The sequence below is a fragment of the Penicillium waksmanii genome (genome assembly GCF_028829765.1).
Source record: "Penicillium waksmanii strain IBT 27052 chromosome Unknown utg000001l:1.0-4852451.0:1.0-4856178.0, whole genome shotgun sequence".
Classification (NCBI taxonomy): Eukaryota; Fungi; Ascomycota; class Eurotiomycetes; order Eurotiales; family Aspergillaceae; genus Penicillium; species Penicillium waksmanii.
The window spans coordinates 616396-631258 of NW_026643248.1; the positions used below are offsets into that span (position 1 = coordinate 616396).

At 47.0% G+C, this 14863-nt stretch overlaps 7 protein-coding genes across 7 annotated transcripts; 5 read left to right on the forward strand and 2 right to left on the reverse strand.

Annotated features, from left to right (window-relative positions):
* Nucleotides 1-105: 105 nt before the first annotated feature.
* On the forward strand, nt 106-1597 carry N7481_000219 (Histidine phosphatase superfamily clade-2; the record flags this gene model as incomplete). The annotated part of the gene is made up of 3 exons (XM_057259438.1): nt 106-432; nt 489-1393; nt 1447-1597. 3 exons carry the CDS (start codon nt 106-108, stop codon nt 1595-1597), a joined length of 1383 nt encoding a protein of 460 aa, XP_057127270.1.
* Nucleotides 1598-2162: 565 nt separating this feature from the next.
* On the reverse strand, nt 2163-3858 carry N7481_000220 (putative MFS multidrug transporter; the record flags this gene model as incomplete). The annotated part of the gene is made up of 3 exons (XM_057259439.1): nt 2163-2739; nt 2795-3612; nt 3670-3858. 3 exons carry the CDS (start codon nt 3856-3858, stop codon nt 2163-2165), a joined length of 1584 nt encoding a protein of 527 aa, XP_057127271.1.
* Nucleotides 3859-5328: 1470 nt separating this feature from the next.
* N7481_000221 (uncharacterized protein) lies at nt 5329-5673 on the reverse strand (the record flags this gene model as incomplete). The annotated part of the gene is made up of 3 exons (XM_057259440.1): nt 5329-5350; nt 5420-5469; nt 5530-5673. 3 exons carry the CDS (start codon nt 5671-5673, stop codon nt 5329-5331), a joined length of 216 nt encoding a protein of 71 aa, XP_057127272.1.
* A 1385-nt stretch (nt 5674-7058) lies between these two features.
* N7481_000222 (zinc-binding alcohol dehydrogenase family protein) lies at nt 7059-7837 on the forward strand (the record flags this gene model as incomplete). The annotated part of the gene is given in 3 exon segments (XM_057259441.1): nt 7059-7516; nt 7535-7579; nt 7642-7837. Coding segments are annotated over 3 exon segments (699 nt in total), but the record flags the coding sequence as incomplete, so codon positions are not given.
* A 696-nt stretch (nt 7838-8533) lies between these two features.
* On the forward strand, nt 8534-10252 carry N7481_000223 (alpha-glucosidase; the record flags this gene model as incomplete). The annotated part of the gene is made up of 1 exon (XM_057259442.1): nt 8534-10252. The coding sequence occupies one exon, from the start codon at nt 8534-8536 to the stop codon at nt 10250-10252; it is 1719 nt and encodes a 572-aa protein (XP_057127274.1).
* An 899-nt stretch (nt 10253-11151) lies between these two features.
* Nucleotides 11152-12865, forward strand: N7481_000224 (uncharacterized protein; the record flags this gene model as incomplete). Its single annotated transcript, XM_057259443.1, has 5 exons — nt 11152-11231; nt 11314-11512; nt 11591-11936; nt 11971-12544; nt 12643-12865. The coding sequence occupies 5 exons, from the start codon at nt 11152-11154 to the stop codon at nt 12863-12865; spliced, it is 1422 nt and encodes a 473-aa protein (XP_057127275.1).
* A 369-nt stretch (nt 12866-13234) lies between these two features.
* Nucleotides 13235-14326, forward strand: N7481_000225 (putative glycosyl hydrolase; the record flags this gene model as incomplete). Its single annotated transcript, XM_057259444.1, has 1 exon — nt 13235-14326. The coding sequence occupies one exon, from the start codon at nt 13235-13237 to the stop codon at nt 14324-14326; it is 1092 nt and encodes a 363-aa protein (XP_057127276.1).
* Nucleotides 14327-14863: the final 537 nt, after the last annotated feature.

A 14863-nucleotide genomic window follows, 5' to 3' on the forward strand; every position in this document is an offset into this window, starting at 1 on the left:
GCCGAGGTGAGTATTAAAGACCATCCGTTAGGAAGTGACAGGCTTGACTTTGAATTTTGAAAAAAAAATTGTGTGATTCTTCAGCACTGAAAATATTCCGAAATCATGCGCGGTCCTACTATTGGTGCCCTCTTTGGGTACATGGGCTCTGTGATGGGCTTGTCACCTCTTGATACCTTCTATCCCCCTCTCAACCAGACCTCATATATCGCCAACACTTCGGCAGGGACGTATGGCGGACTTTACCAAGCCGGTCTTCATGGTCCGACTGGTGGAAAGCCATATGGAAGTTACGATTACTGTTCTATGCCCCATCCACGCGAATACCAACTCCCGAACCAGGCCGCCGATGGCAACGCTAAGCTGGTCAAGCTGGTCTACCTTCAGCGACACCAGCGTCGAACCCCTTACAATATTCTGCCTGGTGGAGAGGTGAGCAAAACTTGCCCCGTCTTCAAAAGTCAAATCAGCTAACGATGCATCGCCAGGACCAAGCGTATCACTGCGATAACGTTCGGCCATATCTCTATGGCGGGCCCAGCAGTGACAACGGAATGCAACCCGTGCCAGTCTATGCCCAGACTTATGAGGACCCCAATGATCCATTCAAGACTGGCGTGAGTGTTAACTCCACTTGCCAGTTTCCCCAGATCACCATTGGTGGCATTGAAGATGGATACCAACATGGCAAGGATCTTCGGAATGTTTACCGGAAGAAGCTTGGTCTAATTCCCGAGCGACCAAATGAGCGCGTTTGGTTTAGATCGAGTGAATCGCCTCTTACACAAGCTTCTGCTGGGGCTGTTCTTCGGGGTATCTGGCCAGATTACCAGGGTGCCTTGCCTCTTCACCAGATGGTAAGCTCGGTGGATACGGTTAATGAGGGCTATTCTTGCAATGCGGTCAGCTCTACCCTTAACAAGATAAAGTCCACTGCCCAGTGGACTGAACACATGAAAGTCACCGAAGAACTTCGATCCCGACTCGCCTCAATGCTCGGCGCTCAAGACAGTTCTTGGCAAGAGACCTTTGATCATTTCTGTGACAACTTTCAAGCGAGACTTTGTAATGGCTACCGACTGCCTTGCAGTGTCTCTAACTCTTCTGACTGTGTTACCATGCAAATGGCAGAAGAGGTATTCCGCGCTGGAGACTGGGAGTGGAACTATTACTGGCGCGCGAACGAGTATGCGACAAAATACATTCAGGTTGTCGAGGGTCTTTTCATTGGCGAAATTGTCTCCGACCTCAAGGCTGCCCTAGATGGTAGTTCTTCTATCGACTACAGTCACATATTCGTTCATGATGGTGATATCGGTCCCATTCTTGGTGCTTTGGGCATCAATGCCCTTCGATGGCCTGGCATGGCCTCAAATATTGCCTTTGAAGTCTGGTAAGTTCTGCCACCCGAGTAAAACCTTTTTCCCAGATGCTAAAAATTACCAGGGAGAAGGAAGACTCTCAATTTGCACGCGTACTCTATAGTGGACACCCAGTACAGACCATTCATGGGTCATTGGATTGGCTTCCGCTTTCCCAACTCATCAATATCATGAGCCCGTATGTGCCGGAAAATATTACTTCTCTCTGCGGTTGAAATAGTCAATTCAAATGCCCAGTGAATTTAAATATTTTGAGATCTTCGGCGATATCTCAGAGGTCTGCAATGTAACGAACTGGTGTTGTTATCATTCGTGGATGCCTCATGCCTACGGCACCACTCTAGGCATCCACGCCATACACCTGTGTATCTAGCCTTCCATCCTAGCTTCCTTCTTATTCTCCTCAAGCTATTACTTTCGTCGAACGCTACTATTTCCTTTGCTTGCTACGCTACGCCGCATCCTGATCTCTGTGAGTACCTGAGCTCCTCACATGCAACAAGATGCAGAAGTTGCTTCCTTCGGACATGAGTCATATGGCTTGACCCGAGGGTCTGTACATTATCAAATTTAAACCGGATTCTAATATTTTTCAAGTAATCCGGCGTGACCAACTCGCAAATGAATGTCCGGCGTCGCTCATGTTCAAGTAGTCATAATTATTTATCCTCGCAGTAAAAGTAGTCTTAGTACAATATCCGAAGAAAAAGCCGTCCTATGATCATTAATGCAATCCAATGCTCTATGAGAATTATTTCTAAATGCGTTCGCTGGTTGAATCTAAACCTCCCCTTTCTTCGCTGTGTCGCCTTCCACCCTGTTCTGTTGCTGCTTTTCGTCGGCAGTCAATTCGCTCTCTGCATTTTTGATTCTCACAAAGAACACAGCAATAAGTAGCCCAAGGATAGCTAGCCCTGTCTGGAACCAGAATACCGCCTTATAACTCTCGCGCTCTCCCAAGTGCTTGGTTTGAGTTTCCACGATGTCCGCGAAGCCAAGCATAACCGCGATCCCCATATGCATGGTACAGTAAGGGAGTGCCCCCGCGATACCTTGCCGGGACTTTGGCATTGTAGTCGTGATGAAAATGTTGGCAATATTGAACGAAATGTCGATGGCGATTGTGCCACAGATCATGGCGGGAAATACGTAAGCCCAGTAGTTGCCGCCGACCGGAACAACTGCGAATAATAGGCCTGATCCAACGTATCCGAGACATGAAATGATCATCAGAATTGTCCCAGAAACCTTGTGGAGAATAAAGCCACCCGTTACTGAAAGAAATAGGCCACCAACTGCCATTGGCACGGTCCAGGCGACAATCTGCAACGGGCTTGCACCCATGAATTCGGACATGCTGATTCCTGATTAGATTTCATCATAGACATATCTTGGGAGGGAATAAAACTCACTATAGAACACCATAAAGGAGAAATATGCCCAGGCTGCCGTATAGACAAAGCAGAGAGAAGAGGAGCGCTTTCAGGTGTTTCACATGGAACACATCTCCTGGCAGCAATGGGTTGTGCACCACCCAGCCTTCAATATAAGCGAATACCGCGAAAGTGATGACTCCTAAGCAAAAGAACACTGGAATATAGGGTGTTCGCCATCCATTGGGCGCGTATGAGCTTTCTGCAATCGAGAAAACCAGAAATGTAGACCCAACAATAGACAAAACGAGGCCGGCCCAATCCATTCGAATGCCGAGTTCCTTCTTCTCGGCATAATCCTTTGGAATCGAGAAGATAGCAGAGACGCCCATAACGGCGGAAAGGATAGCCCCGATAAAGAAATACCATCGCCAGCTGAGGTACTGACCGGCAAGGCCAGAAACGAAAAATCCCACGAAGAACCCTAGAGCAGCACAGGCGCCATAGAGAGCAAAGACGAGATTTTTTCGAGGACCAGGTCTGTATGTGCTACCGAGAATCATCATGCCGGAGGGCAGCAAAGCACCGAGTGCTAATCCTTGGCATGCGCGGAAGAAAATCAACATCAGCCATGACTGTGAGAACCCAGCAATGATTGAGGATATACAGAGCCAGATTGCACCGGCATTGAAGACTAGGTAACCTCCGTACATGTCGGTCAAACGCCCCCATATCAAAAGAGTAGCACAAATGACGAGCGAGAGAGCCGTGGTTGGCCATATCGTCGATGCTGCCGGAATATTCAATTCTCTTACGAGAATAGGGGTCAAGACGTTCGATCCGGTGATGAAGAACTCCTATACCTAAGTCAGCTTCGGTTTCGTCTAGATGGAATTACCCGTAGTGTTCCTTACAGCCAGAATCTGGCTCATGACGATCGAGAAAATGAAACATATCTCAGAGAAAAGACTAGCAAATATTTGTGGTCTTTCTCGACCTAGTTTCTCCATATCAGGCTCTGTGAACGTGACCGTTTGCTCTTCATCTGTCCGCACTTGGGGCGGACCATATGTGGCGGACGCCGGGGGAGTGGCGATTGACATTGTCCATCAAGAGAACAGTGGACAGTGGTGAATGATTATCATGAGCAGAAGCGAGGCTGCTAAGTCCAACGCCTACATTTATAGCGGCTTCACTACGACGGCGTAGTGAATTAAAAAATTTATAAGCGACTACTAGCGCCTCTACGATCAACTTCCCAAAGGGGCGAATAAAATGAAGAGCTTCGAGAACCGGAACCAATTCTCGGTCCTTATAGCTAAAGGTCGTCAGAGGGGCGTCAGATTTTGACGATTCCACGAGGCCCCTCTGCCAACAGCGATGAAGAGCCAGTAAAAGTGGCGGTTGAAGGCGGCGGCCAAGGTGATTTCCATTGCGCTAAACCTGATAAAGAAGTTGTCGGTAGTGGGGCAAAGTGAGCCTCGGAACAGTCGGACCCGCGCCGCAAACAACGCCGGCATAGAAACGTGGGGAATTCTCCGTCCGATCTCCCCGATCGATAAAGCCATTCGGATCAGGGCGACCGTTTCTAGCCATGAAGGTGGCCAAAAATGGCATGAATTGCCACGAGGGATGTATCAGCCCTACATACTTCCGGCCATTCTCCAGATTTTACCCCTTTCTGATCAATTCTACTCCCCATCTCCCGCAGCCTCCACTCACCGCATTTACTATACTCCAGTCAGGTCATCCACACTTTTAGGAGCTGCCAAATTCATCCAGCCATGCGGTCGCTAAATGCGCAGTCGGATCAAACCCGAATTCGTGGCAATCACGATTTTCTCGAGAACCTCACGTCGTGGGGCAAGAAAGTCCTCGGGCGTGTTATAGTTCGGAATATTTTGACAGGTATTTCAGAGGGATACATCCATGAATGAGGCTATATACTATATGACAATGAGCCAATTTAATTCTAATCCACTTTGTCGCCCGTATATACAATTTGGAGTTATTTCCGAACGGCACGCCTTGGTTCCTGATCTGCAAAGACCAAATGCCACCACGTCCAACCTTTCAAGTTTGGAATAACAAATGCCACCAAATTTTGATCACCTATGGCAGTCAACAAACAGATCTCAGAATTATTACTTAGCAAGTCTGTTCTGTAAAGTTGGATAAGTGTTTAGTCTATAGTTAGATAAACTCAAAGAATAGGAATCAGCCATTTATGTAAGAAACTAGGTAAGCAAAAGATATATAGACCCTGTTGAGGAAAAGGGGCCGATATGGTGTTATCTGATGAGACGAGAAAAGGACTCATACCTATAATAATTACGTTGACAAAGTCGTAATTGTAAATACTCGAAAGTTGAATGTGAGGAAAATGAATATAAAATTGAACTCTCGTGGGTGGAGTTAGATAAAATAACAAGTCCACATCAAAGATTTTCGCTCACTATCCTCTGAAAACTTAAGCTCCTCTACTACCTCCACACTCCTCTACCTCCACACTGTCCTGGTATATGTCCCGAAATCAGGATCAAGGCCCCAGCTCTCCAAAAGGCGGCAATAGCTTAGTAGTTGCAAACGCAGATGCTAAAACCAAGCTATCAGTAAACCAACTTGAAGCAAATCTAGCTTAATCCAGAAAGAAATATTGCTCACCTGTCGTCATCGCAGTGGCCGCCGTGGTAGCCCTCACCCTGGGCAATGCACTACAATATTTGTGAGACCCTGGAACTAGAGATTTATTTGTTAAGCCAAAGGAAACATACAGAAGCGCTGCACGCAGCATCACCGGCACCCCAGATATCGCCGAGCTGGCAAGAGGAGCGGGCCTGGATGTTCTCGGAGGGAGCAGCAAAGGCAACAGAGCCGAAGATGGCAACGGCGCTCATGAAGACGGTGGTGAACTGCATTTTGATGGCTTCGTTGGTTGAAAGATGGATGTCTTGGAAATCGAAACTTGGTTTGAAGTAGGTTTGGATGAGAATTCGATGGATTGTTATTGATGAGAAGAGAAGAGGACAGCAGGGGAGAGGGAGGTATTTATGCTCGAGATTCAAGATCTTTTGATCATTAAAATGAATACAGAGTACTTCCTCTTGAGGTATTCTCGTATTCACAGATAATGATCACCGCTCTGTTGCCTCAGCTTTTGCAGTAAAATGTAAGATCGGCGATAATCTCTAAGGATACGAAGTCGATCGAACAACAACGTTCGTGTTCGAGCGTACGATGCAACATTCCATCTCGTATGTACGTAGTGAAACCCAATTACACTGTACGCAGAGAGTTTCAAAAGAATTCCCACCATTTAAATTGAGAAAGTGGAGATGCCATGATTATAATCCTGCATCATCTTTGGATGCTCGTGATTTGCAACCAGAAAGGGCAAACACTACACTGTCTGGCCAGTGGTTGGATCTATTTTTGCATGCATTAGCGCTGAAATTGTTATTCCAATCACAGGACTCAAACAGCTGAGCGCTCATACAAACAGGGATAATAGCAAGGGGAAATATTGGTTGGGTATCTGTAATACGAACCAGAATTGTGATCCAACCGCAAGGGCTCCGATATATTGGCCTGACAGTGTCAGATCTGGGGCGAGATATACCCGCTTACACGAGGAGATGACCGATATCATTACTCGCCCGGTAGGCTACGCGACTTGGGATCTGCAGAGATCTACAGTGGCTTATACGAGCCGAGCCTCCGTCCACCTCGGAGATCTGAGCAATGATATGACTATGAGCCTTGGCGGACTAAGCGCCAAGATAATAAAACACCTCATTCCGAGGAGTATACGAGTGAATTCTTGTTGAGAACTGCGATCATAATCTTGCTGGGTTATATTTATCCTGCTTCGTATTCGAAAATAACAATAGACGGCGATCTGACGATCTTCCCCCTGGTGGGAGACCTGCCGAGAACTTCTTATCGATAGGCGAGAGGTGAGAGTTCGTGGTTTGCTTTTACACATGTACCTAATTTATTATTGTTTTTAATATCTATAGATATTTTGTATAATTACAAGGTCTCTTTGAGAATTCAAATAGATTGAATATGCCAAAGAAATGTAGAAGTTGTGTTGTAAATTGGAATTTGGTGGCAGCCGTTATTGAATGTGACATTCGGCCTACCTCTCTCAAAGGATCGCTTATAAATCCAGCAAAGCAACAACATGATAAAGTTTTTCAGTTTCGCTCTTTTGGTCTGTTTCTTTCCTTCACTGAAAGCAACCATACGATACTTGACAAATGCAGCTGGCACTATGAAAAGCCCAACACTCCCCAGTTAGAGACGGGCCATTGTCAAGGAACGCCCGAGGCAAGCGGTCATCACGTCTGTTCTCATGCCCGATGTACCTCCTGGATATTTGCTTGTACAGACGCAATACGTTGCGCTCAACCCAGCTGGTTGGGCCGATATCGACGGGGAAGAGTACATCGGCTGTGTTATCGGCCTCGACTACGCAGGGACTGTAGTTCAAGTTGGCGAGCAGGTGAACAGAGAGTTTAAAATTGGGGACCGAGTAGCAGGAATTTCGCACGGATGCAATATCCTGCATCCGAACTATGGAGCGTTCTCCGAGTACATTATCGTGAAAGCGGATGCCCGAATGAAGGTTCCGGAGACCATGAACCTGGAAAAAGCGGCGTCAATGGGTGTTGGTGTTATTACCGCGAATATGGGTCTTTACCGTCAGTTAGGGCCCCCACTACCTGGACCTGAGAATGTATTCAGCAACAAACCGGAGTGAATTTTGATCTATAGAGGATCTTCAGCAACTGGATCATTGGCTATTCAGTTTGCGAAGTTGTAAGAGGCCGCCATTCCAAAAGTCCCTTAATTTGGTTTTATACTAATACATGAAAATGCAGATCTAAGTTCAAGGTCGTCACCACTTGCTCTCCGCGCAATTTTGACCTAGTGCGCGATATGGGCGCAGATGTCTGGTTTGACTACGTCTGTTCTTGTCTTGAGAAAATCTGGAAGTTCTTATCACTAATCCCGATGAGCATCGTGATTCGGCATTTCGCTTTTGCCCTGAGGCTTGGGATCGTCGTCGCAGCTTAGAAGAGGCATCGTCGAGAGGTGATGGTATAAAATGCCTCGAATACCCTGGACGAACTTGGTTGCCATTGAATTATTCACTCGCATGGCAGAGAAATGGCCTTTATATAAGGTTGCATGACCTTGCAAGCTTAACTGTTCCCCGGCTTCCAGGTTACCTCCTAGAATACCTCACTATTGAAACCATCCAAGGGAAAATACAAGCGATGTCGGGCCGAGATTGAGCCAATAGTCTCTCGAACCAAAATTTTTCTTCGACTGGCGTGATGCGGTTAAAGCCATATCGTGGGGTAAGAAAGTTTGGGGTCGATCTAGATAACAGGGGTCATCAAAGAAAATTCGGCCCACGAGCCTAAATTTGGCATAGCGCATCAGCCAGTCAACTGAACAGGACCGTGAGGTCAAAGAGTTATCAGTCCGAGATAAGACCAATTGGATGCACGAGTCGCGTATGCCAGGCTGGCGTGCTGACTAGGCGGGGTAAATGATGTCGGACCGACAACAGACCAATTATATCCCCCCTGGCCAGCATCAGTGGGGGACTGTAGCAAGATAAAAGAATCGAGAAAGATTTCATTTTTTTTATTCGGACTCCTTTATTCAAATCATTCATTTATCTACTTGGATTACCTAAGGACCGATTCCCACCTACCTTGACCAACCTTTTTTGTTCGCTTGAATCTTATCGCAATCTTCAACATGTCATCCCCGTGGTGGAAAAATGCTTCCATCTATCAGATATATCCCGCCAGCTTCAAGGATACAAATGGCGACGGAATCGGCGACTTGCCAGGCATTCTGAGCAAGCTGGACTATATCAAGTCCCTAGGTGTTGATGCAATCTGGATATGTCCGATGTATGACAGTCCTCAATACGACATGGGCTACGACATTGCAAATTATGAAGATGTCTACGCACCTTACGGTACAGTCGCAGATGTCGAAGCTATTATCGCGGCAAGCCACGAGCGTGGTTTACGTATTCTGCTCGATCTAGTGATCAACCATACCTCCTATCTACATGATTGGTTTAAAGAATCACACTCTTCCAAGACCAGCTCCAAGCGAGATTGGTACATCTGGCGACCAGCAAAATATGACGCCGATGGAACCCGTCGTCCTCCTAATAACTGGCGCAGCTTCTTTGGCGGCAGCGCTTGGGAGTTCGATGATGCAACACAGGAGTATTATCTCCATCTATTTGCAGTTCAACAGCCTGATCTTAACTGGGAAAATCCAGAAACGCGAAAGGCAATCTACGACTCGGCGGTTACATTCTGGTTGGAAAAGGGAATTGACGGATTCCGCGTCGACACAGTCAATATGTATTCGAAGAGGTCATTTATCGATGCCCCAATTCTTGACAAGCGACTTGAATGGCAGCCGGCACATTCCCTATTCTGCAACGGTCCCCGAATCCATGAATTTCTGCGCGAATTAGGTCAGATATTAGCTAAATACGACGCAATGACAGTCGGCGAGCTACCTTATACTCCACAGATTACCGAGGTACTTAGCTATGTCTCAGCCCAAGAGAAACAGCTCAGCATGGTCTTTCAATTCGATGTGGTTGAAACCGGGACTGGTGATCCGACATTTAACACAACACCACGCAACTGGACCCTCCCAGCCCTTCGCAAGAGAATTGCACAAACTCAGGAACTTGTGCCCACTGATGGCTGGAGCACTTCCTTTCTCGAAAACCACGACCAGGCTCGATCGATATCGCGTTTTGGGAATGAGGAAACCCCTGAATACTGGGCACTCAGTGCGAAGATGCTCGCTATCCTTGTCACAACACTCTCCGGAACGGTTTACATCTATCAAGGACAGGAAATTGGGATGGTCAATTTCCCACTTGAGTGGGATATTGAAGAGTACAAGGATGTTAATAGTATAAATTATTACAAGTTCATCCAAGACTCGACAAAGAATGATCCGACCGCCGTGAAAAAGGCAAAGGAAGCGCTGGCCCATCTGGCTAGAGACCATTCGCGCATTCCGATGCAGTGGGATGGCACAGCAAATGCCGGGTTCACCACAGAGTCTGCAAAGCCCTGGATGCGCGTGCATGACAACTACTCCACTCTGAATGTCGAGAAACAACAGACCGATTCGAAGTCAGTTTTGGCCTTTTGGCAGGAAGCGCTCCGGGTGAGAAAGTCTTCGCCAAAGCTATTCGCACATGGTGTTTTCAGTGACACCGAACCATGTAATGAAAGTCTTTTCATCTTCGAGAAGACTGGTGATAGCCAGAAACTTCTTGTTTTACTCAACTTCACTACCGAAGCAAAGCCTATTGACATCGCGGAACGCCTGGGGGATACACCACGCAAGGCCATAATCAAGAACTATGAAGATGAGCCGCTAGATTCCTTGCGACCGTTGGAAGGCCGAGTATATCTCTTGGATAATTAGGAATATGAGATAGGTAGAGACGACATGCCCAAGTTTGGAATGCCGTCGGAAATTGATTGATAGCTACGGCGCTCCATAAGCGCAAGGGGTTCAGTAGTTGTTATAGAGGTATTTTGCCTGGCCGTCTTGAAACCACCTGTAACTTCATCAGTCTAAAATTACCAGTGTTCTACATTTAAACTTGGACAAAACTACAGTAGTAACACAAAAGTTTTTACTCCCTAATTGTCTACTATTATTGACTATCTTCTAGTAGCAGACTAGTAGCTACCTAAGATAGAGATAATTAGCCAATCTATTCTATCTTAGGTAGCAACTAGCCCCCCCTTAGAAAGAGAAATACTATGGGGGTCAGAACATTTGGAATTTTAGACTCAGAAGTTACGCTGCACCGAGTCAGGGACATAAGTACATCTGAGACCGAGATGGGTGCATTGTTGGCATTGCAGCGAGCTTTGCGCCGTTTGCAAGGATCGCAGGCTCTGGAAGCTCGCTGTTATGTCATGTCAATCGGGAGTGTAAATACCACGAAGGTAAATGCAGAGAGAATCTTGGAAATCGGTCTTGAATGGGGCAAAGGAGTGGGGGTGTGGTGGAAACAACAAAGAGACGACTGGGGTACAGACATCAGAGCGGTAGATTTGACACTCGATTTCATATTAAAACTCGAGGAATTATTTCTCACTTCCTTTTATCATGACAGCTCGGATTGAAGATCTTGGAATTAGAAAGAAGAAAACTATTGTGGAGTGATGATCTTCAAAGGTTCTTATCACTCACAGGGTCCTCTTGAAGCTGTTACCAAGGTACTTGGACCAGCATAATAAAAATGATGGAAACAAAAAAAGATTTGGCATAAGTTTAATTTTATTCTAGTCCTGTCTAAACTGTTGCTAAATATGAACCCGAATAATGAGGCTCCCGCTGGGGATACGACTCATTTAACCGATCCTAAGATCCAATCTCGACTGCGCAAGGTGTAAGAGAGATCAGCCATGCATTGACTACCCCTCATACCAATTGGCACTAGCTAGTCAGATCGCTTTGCTAATTCTTTGCAGTGCCGATTTCCAAGTCCTTCCTCTGCTCTTGATCGCGTTCGCTAGCTACCAGCTAGATCGAACCAACATTTCCAGTGCACTGACTGGCGGATTTGCTTCTGCAATTTCAGTCAATCAAAACACTGTCAATATCGGCAATCAACTTATGTTCTTGGGTGTGATTGTTCTAGAAATACCCTCAAATGTCATATTACACCGGGTAAGCTAAGACACCTCCTCTCTCAATTATTGCGATCTACTTTCAAGGGCGATTCTGATTACAAACTTGAACAAACAGATCGGTCCTCGCTATTGGATTGGGGGTCAAGTTCTGATATTTGGATTCATCGCCGCACTACAAGTCTTTATTCGTAATCGCACTGGCTTCCTTGTCACGAGGTCTATTCTTGGTCTTGCGGAAGCCGGATTTATCCCCGGGGCTATGTTTACGTTATCTCAATGGTATACCAGAGAGGAAATCACGCGACGGATCGCAATCTTCTTTTTCGGCATGTTTGGAGGCACGGCTGTGGGACCGCTCCTGGGCGCTGGTTTGCTCACATTGGACGGCAAGGGGAATCTTTCTGGATGGCAGTGGATATTTTTGGGTGAGATGGATCGATCAGTCACCGTATTGATTCTGAGTCTTCGAATTTTCTGACTTTCAATATATACCAGTGGAGGGAATCTGGACGATCACCGTTTCATTCACGCTGCTGTTATTTCTCCCCGAGAGAAATAGCTACGAACAACCCCTCGAGTCCGAGAAAGCGCCAGAGGGAATCGATTGCGCACCGAAAAATCTATCCGGATCGAAGATTCCACTGAAGGTCATCGTCGAAACTCTGACAAACGTCAGTAAATGGCCGCACTTTCTGGCAACAGCGTGCGTTTTCGCGACCTGGAGTCCATTGACTACTTACACCCCGAGCATAATAATGTCCCTTGGCTTTTCACGAGTGCAGTCGAACGCTTTGACCGCGATTGGAAATATGATGACTTTGCCAGTCGTCTTTTTTTTCGCGTGGCTCAGTGACAAAACTTGCAGACGGGGAATGACAGTGATGATCGCCATTATGGTATACCTAATCGCACTTATTTGTTTAAGGATTATCCAGCCACATGTCCATGTCTGGAGCAAATTCGGTCTTTGGACGACTGTGAATGCTCTCGCGGTTGGTTATCATCCCATCCATAATGCCTGGATACAAATGAATAGCAGAAGTCCGGAGGAGAGAAGTATTGAAGTGGCGTAAGTACAGCTCCTCGCTCAAGACTCGCTCGTAGCTAACTTTGGAACACCGACAGTATGTGTACGTTTGATTTTTTTTCTTCGATCCCGCAAAATAGTACTAATGAATTAGTCGTCATGTGCGCAACTGCCGGATTAATGGCTGGTACACAGATCTTCCGCCAGGAGGATTCTGAAGGATTCTATCCCAATGGGCTATTAATAATGATTGGGCTAGTCCTCATGGGGCTCATTCTAACCGCCCTGCAGGAAGTCATATATTATGTGCAGAATAGCCGGGTAGAAAAAGAGGCCAGGCTTACAGTGCTAAATATTTTATGAAAACCACACCGACGACGCAGAAAACCACTATCCCCCAATAGATCATAGACTTCTGAAGAATTTCGAAAATGGTGATGAAATAATGCGCCTTATCAGGAATGAATCCTCAGTCAATCTGGTCAAATCTGAAACGTGGGGTCGTAACCTCGGATACCCCTCGTATACTCCCGGCTAACGAGCGCCGATCAATGTAACCCCTGGCCACCGTACCTGTAGATAGCCTCGAATGGAGAAATAGCAAAAGGCAACGTGACACGGGAGTCATGTAGATCTAAATATCGGCAAAGAGGCGATTGGGTTTGCGTATAAATAGTACCAGTAACCAAGTGGTTGACAACGCACACGCAAACTTCTTGACACATTTCCACGATGCGGTGGATCGCAACTTCAACGCTTCTTGCCCCTCTCTTCCTGTGCCTCACACTGGCAGACGCAACCCAAGCTACCAGCTCCAATGACCTTTCCGTGGAAGTAGGACACCATGTCATTTTCTCATATCCGGGCCTCGAGCCCCCGCCTCATCTCTTCGATCTGATCAAACAAGGCAAAGTCGGAGGCATAATTCTATTCGGAGAAAACGTCAACAACAACCTCAGCAACGTAATCGGCAACTTCCAAACCGCATATCAACAAAGTCCCACATATGCGGGAGTCCCGTTACTTATCACGACAGACCAAGAGGGAGGTCAAATCCGCCGATTGCCCGGCGGCCCCGAACAGAGCGCGAAACAAGTAGGAGAGTCCGCGAATCCGAAAGAGGCAGCGACAAAAGCCGGTCAGGACGCAGCAGTTACTCTAAAGGAGTATAAAATGAACGCAAACCTAGCGCCTGTCTTAGATGTCTATCGAGAAGCGGGTGATTTCACAGACCAGTATGGTCGCTCCTTTAGCAATTCCTCAGCCGTGGTGAGTGAGTGTGGTTCGGCCTTTATTACCGCGCAACAGAGAGCAGGCGTACTCGCAACAGCGAAACATTTCCCCGGTCTGGGGGCTGCGTTGAAAGATTCGAATACCGATGAAGAACCTGTTACTATCGACTTGACACTTCGCCAGCTTCGTGCCGTCGATCAGCGACCTTATAAAGACGCTATTGCTGCTGGATTGGATATGGTTATGACTTCGTGGGCTGTTTATCCAGCGCTCGACGATAAATATCCTTCTGGGATGAGTAGGAAGTGGGTGCAGGGGGAATTGCGAGGTCGGTTGGGATTTGAGGGCGTTACGATTACTGATGCGATCGAGGCTGGGGCGCTCAAGTCGTTTGGGGATGATGCCGCTCGGGGACTTCTTGCTGCGCAGGCTGGGATGGATATTCTTTTAGCTTCTGGGAGGAATGTGAGTCAAGGTGAAGCCATTGTGAATGGATTGGTTGCTGCGTTGCAGAATGGTAATCTGCCCAAGGACTCCTTTCTGGAGGCTACTGATCGGATCTTGAGTATGAGGAAGAGGATTCAGGGTTAGGGGTTTGGGTATTTGCTTATTCTCCGTGCAGAGTGCAGAGTGCAGAAGCATAGTAATAAAGCGGACACCTTGGTAGAATCACGATCCACTCTGTTCACATTCGACAGTTGCGGAATACTCGTACTCCGTGCTATGATTGCTCATCGGCTCGAGGCAGCCAGGCTGATGAATTCGCGTAGTGGCCAACCGATCCTGCAACAAACTTTTCATGTCTCGAACTCTGTCTCGGCAAGCTTGCTACCCGAACGTGGGCCATGCTTGTGAATATTTGGGGGCCAAAGTAGATTTTGTCGGAATATTCCTCGCTGGCATCTCGTTTAGGGTGATATCGTTGCCTCTGGTGTATAGATCGGTCATTTCCAGTGCCCCTCGGCGGGGACAAAAAATTTGCCAGACGTTTAGTGTGCTCGGTAATGAGTGCTAGTGTGTTTATAGCGGGTAATTAAGAGGCGAGAGCGCTCTTCTGGAGTCGCTAAAGTGAGTACCTTGGATGCTAGAAGCGGGTACTTTGTTGGGAGTGGCCATTCATATAGAGCA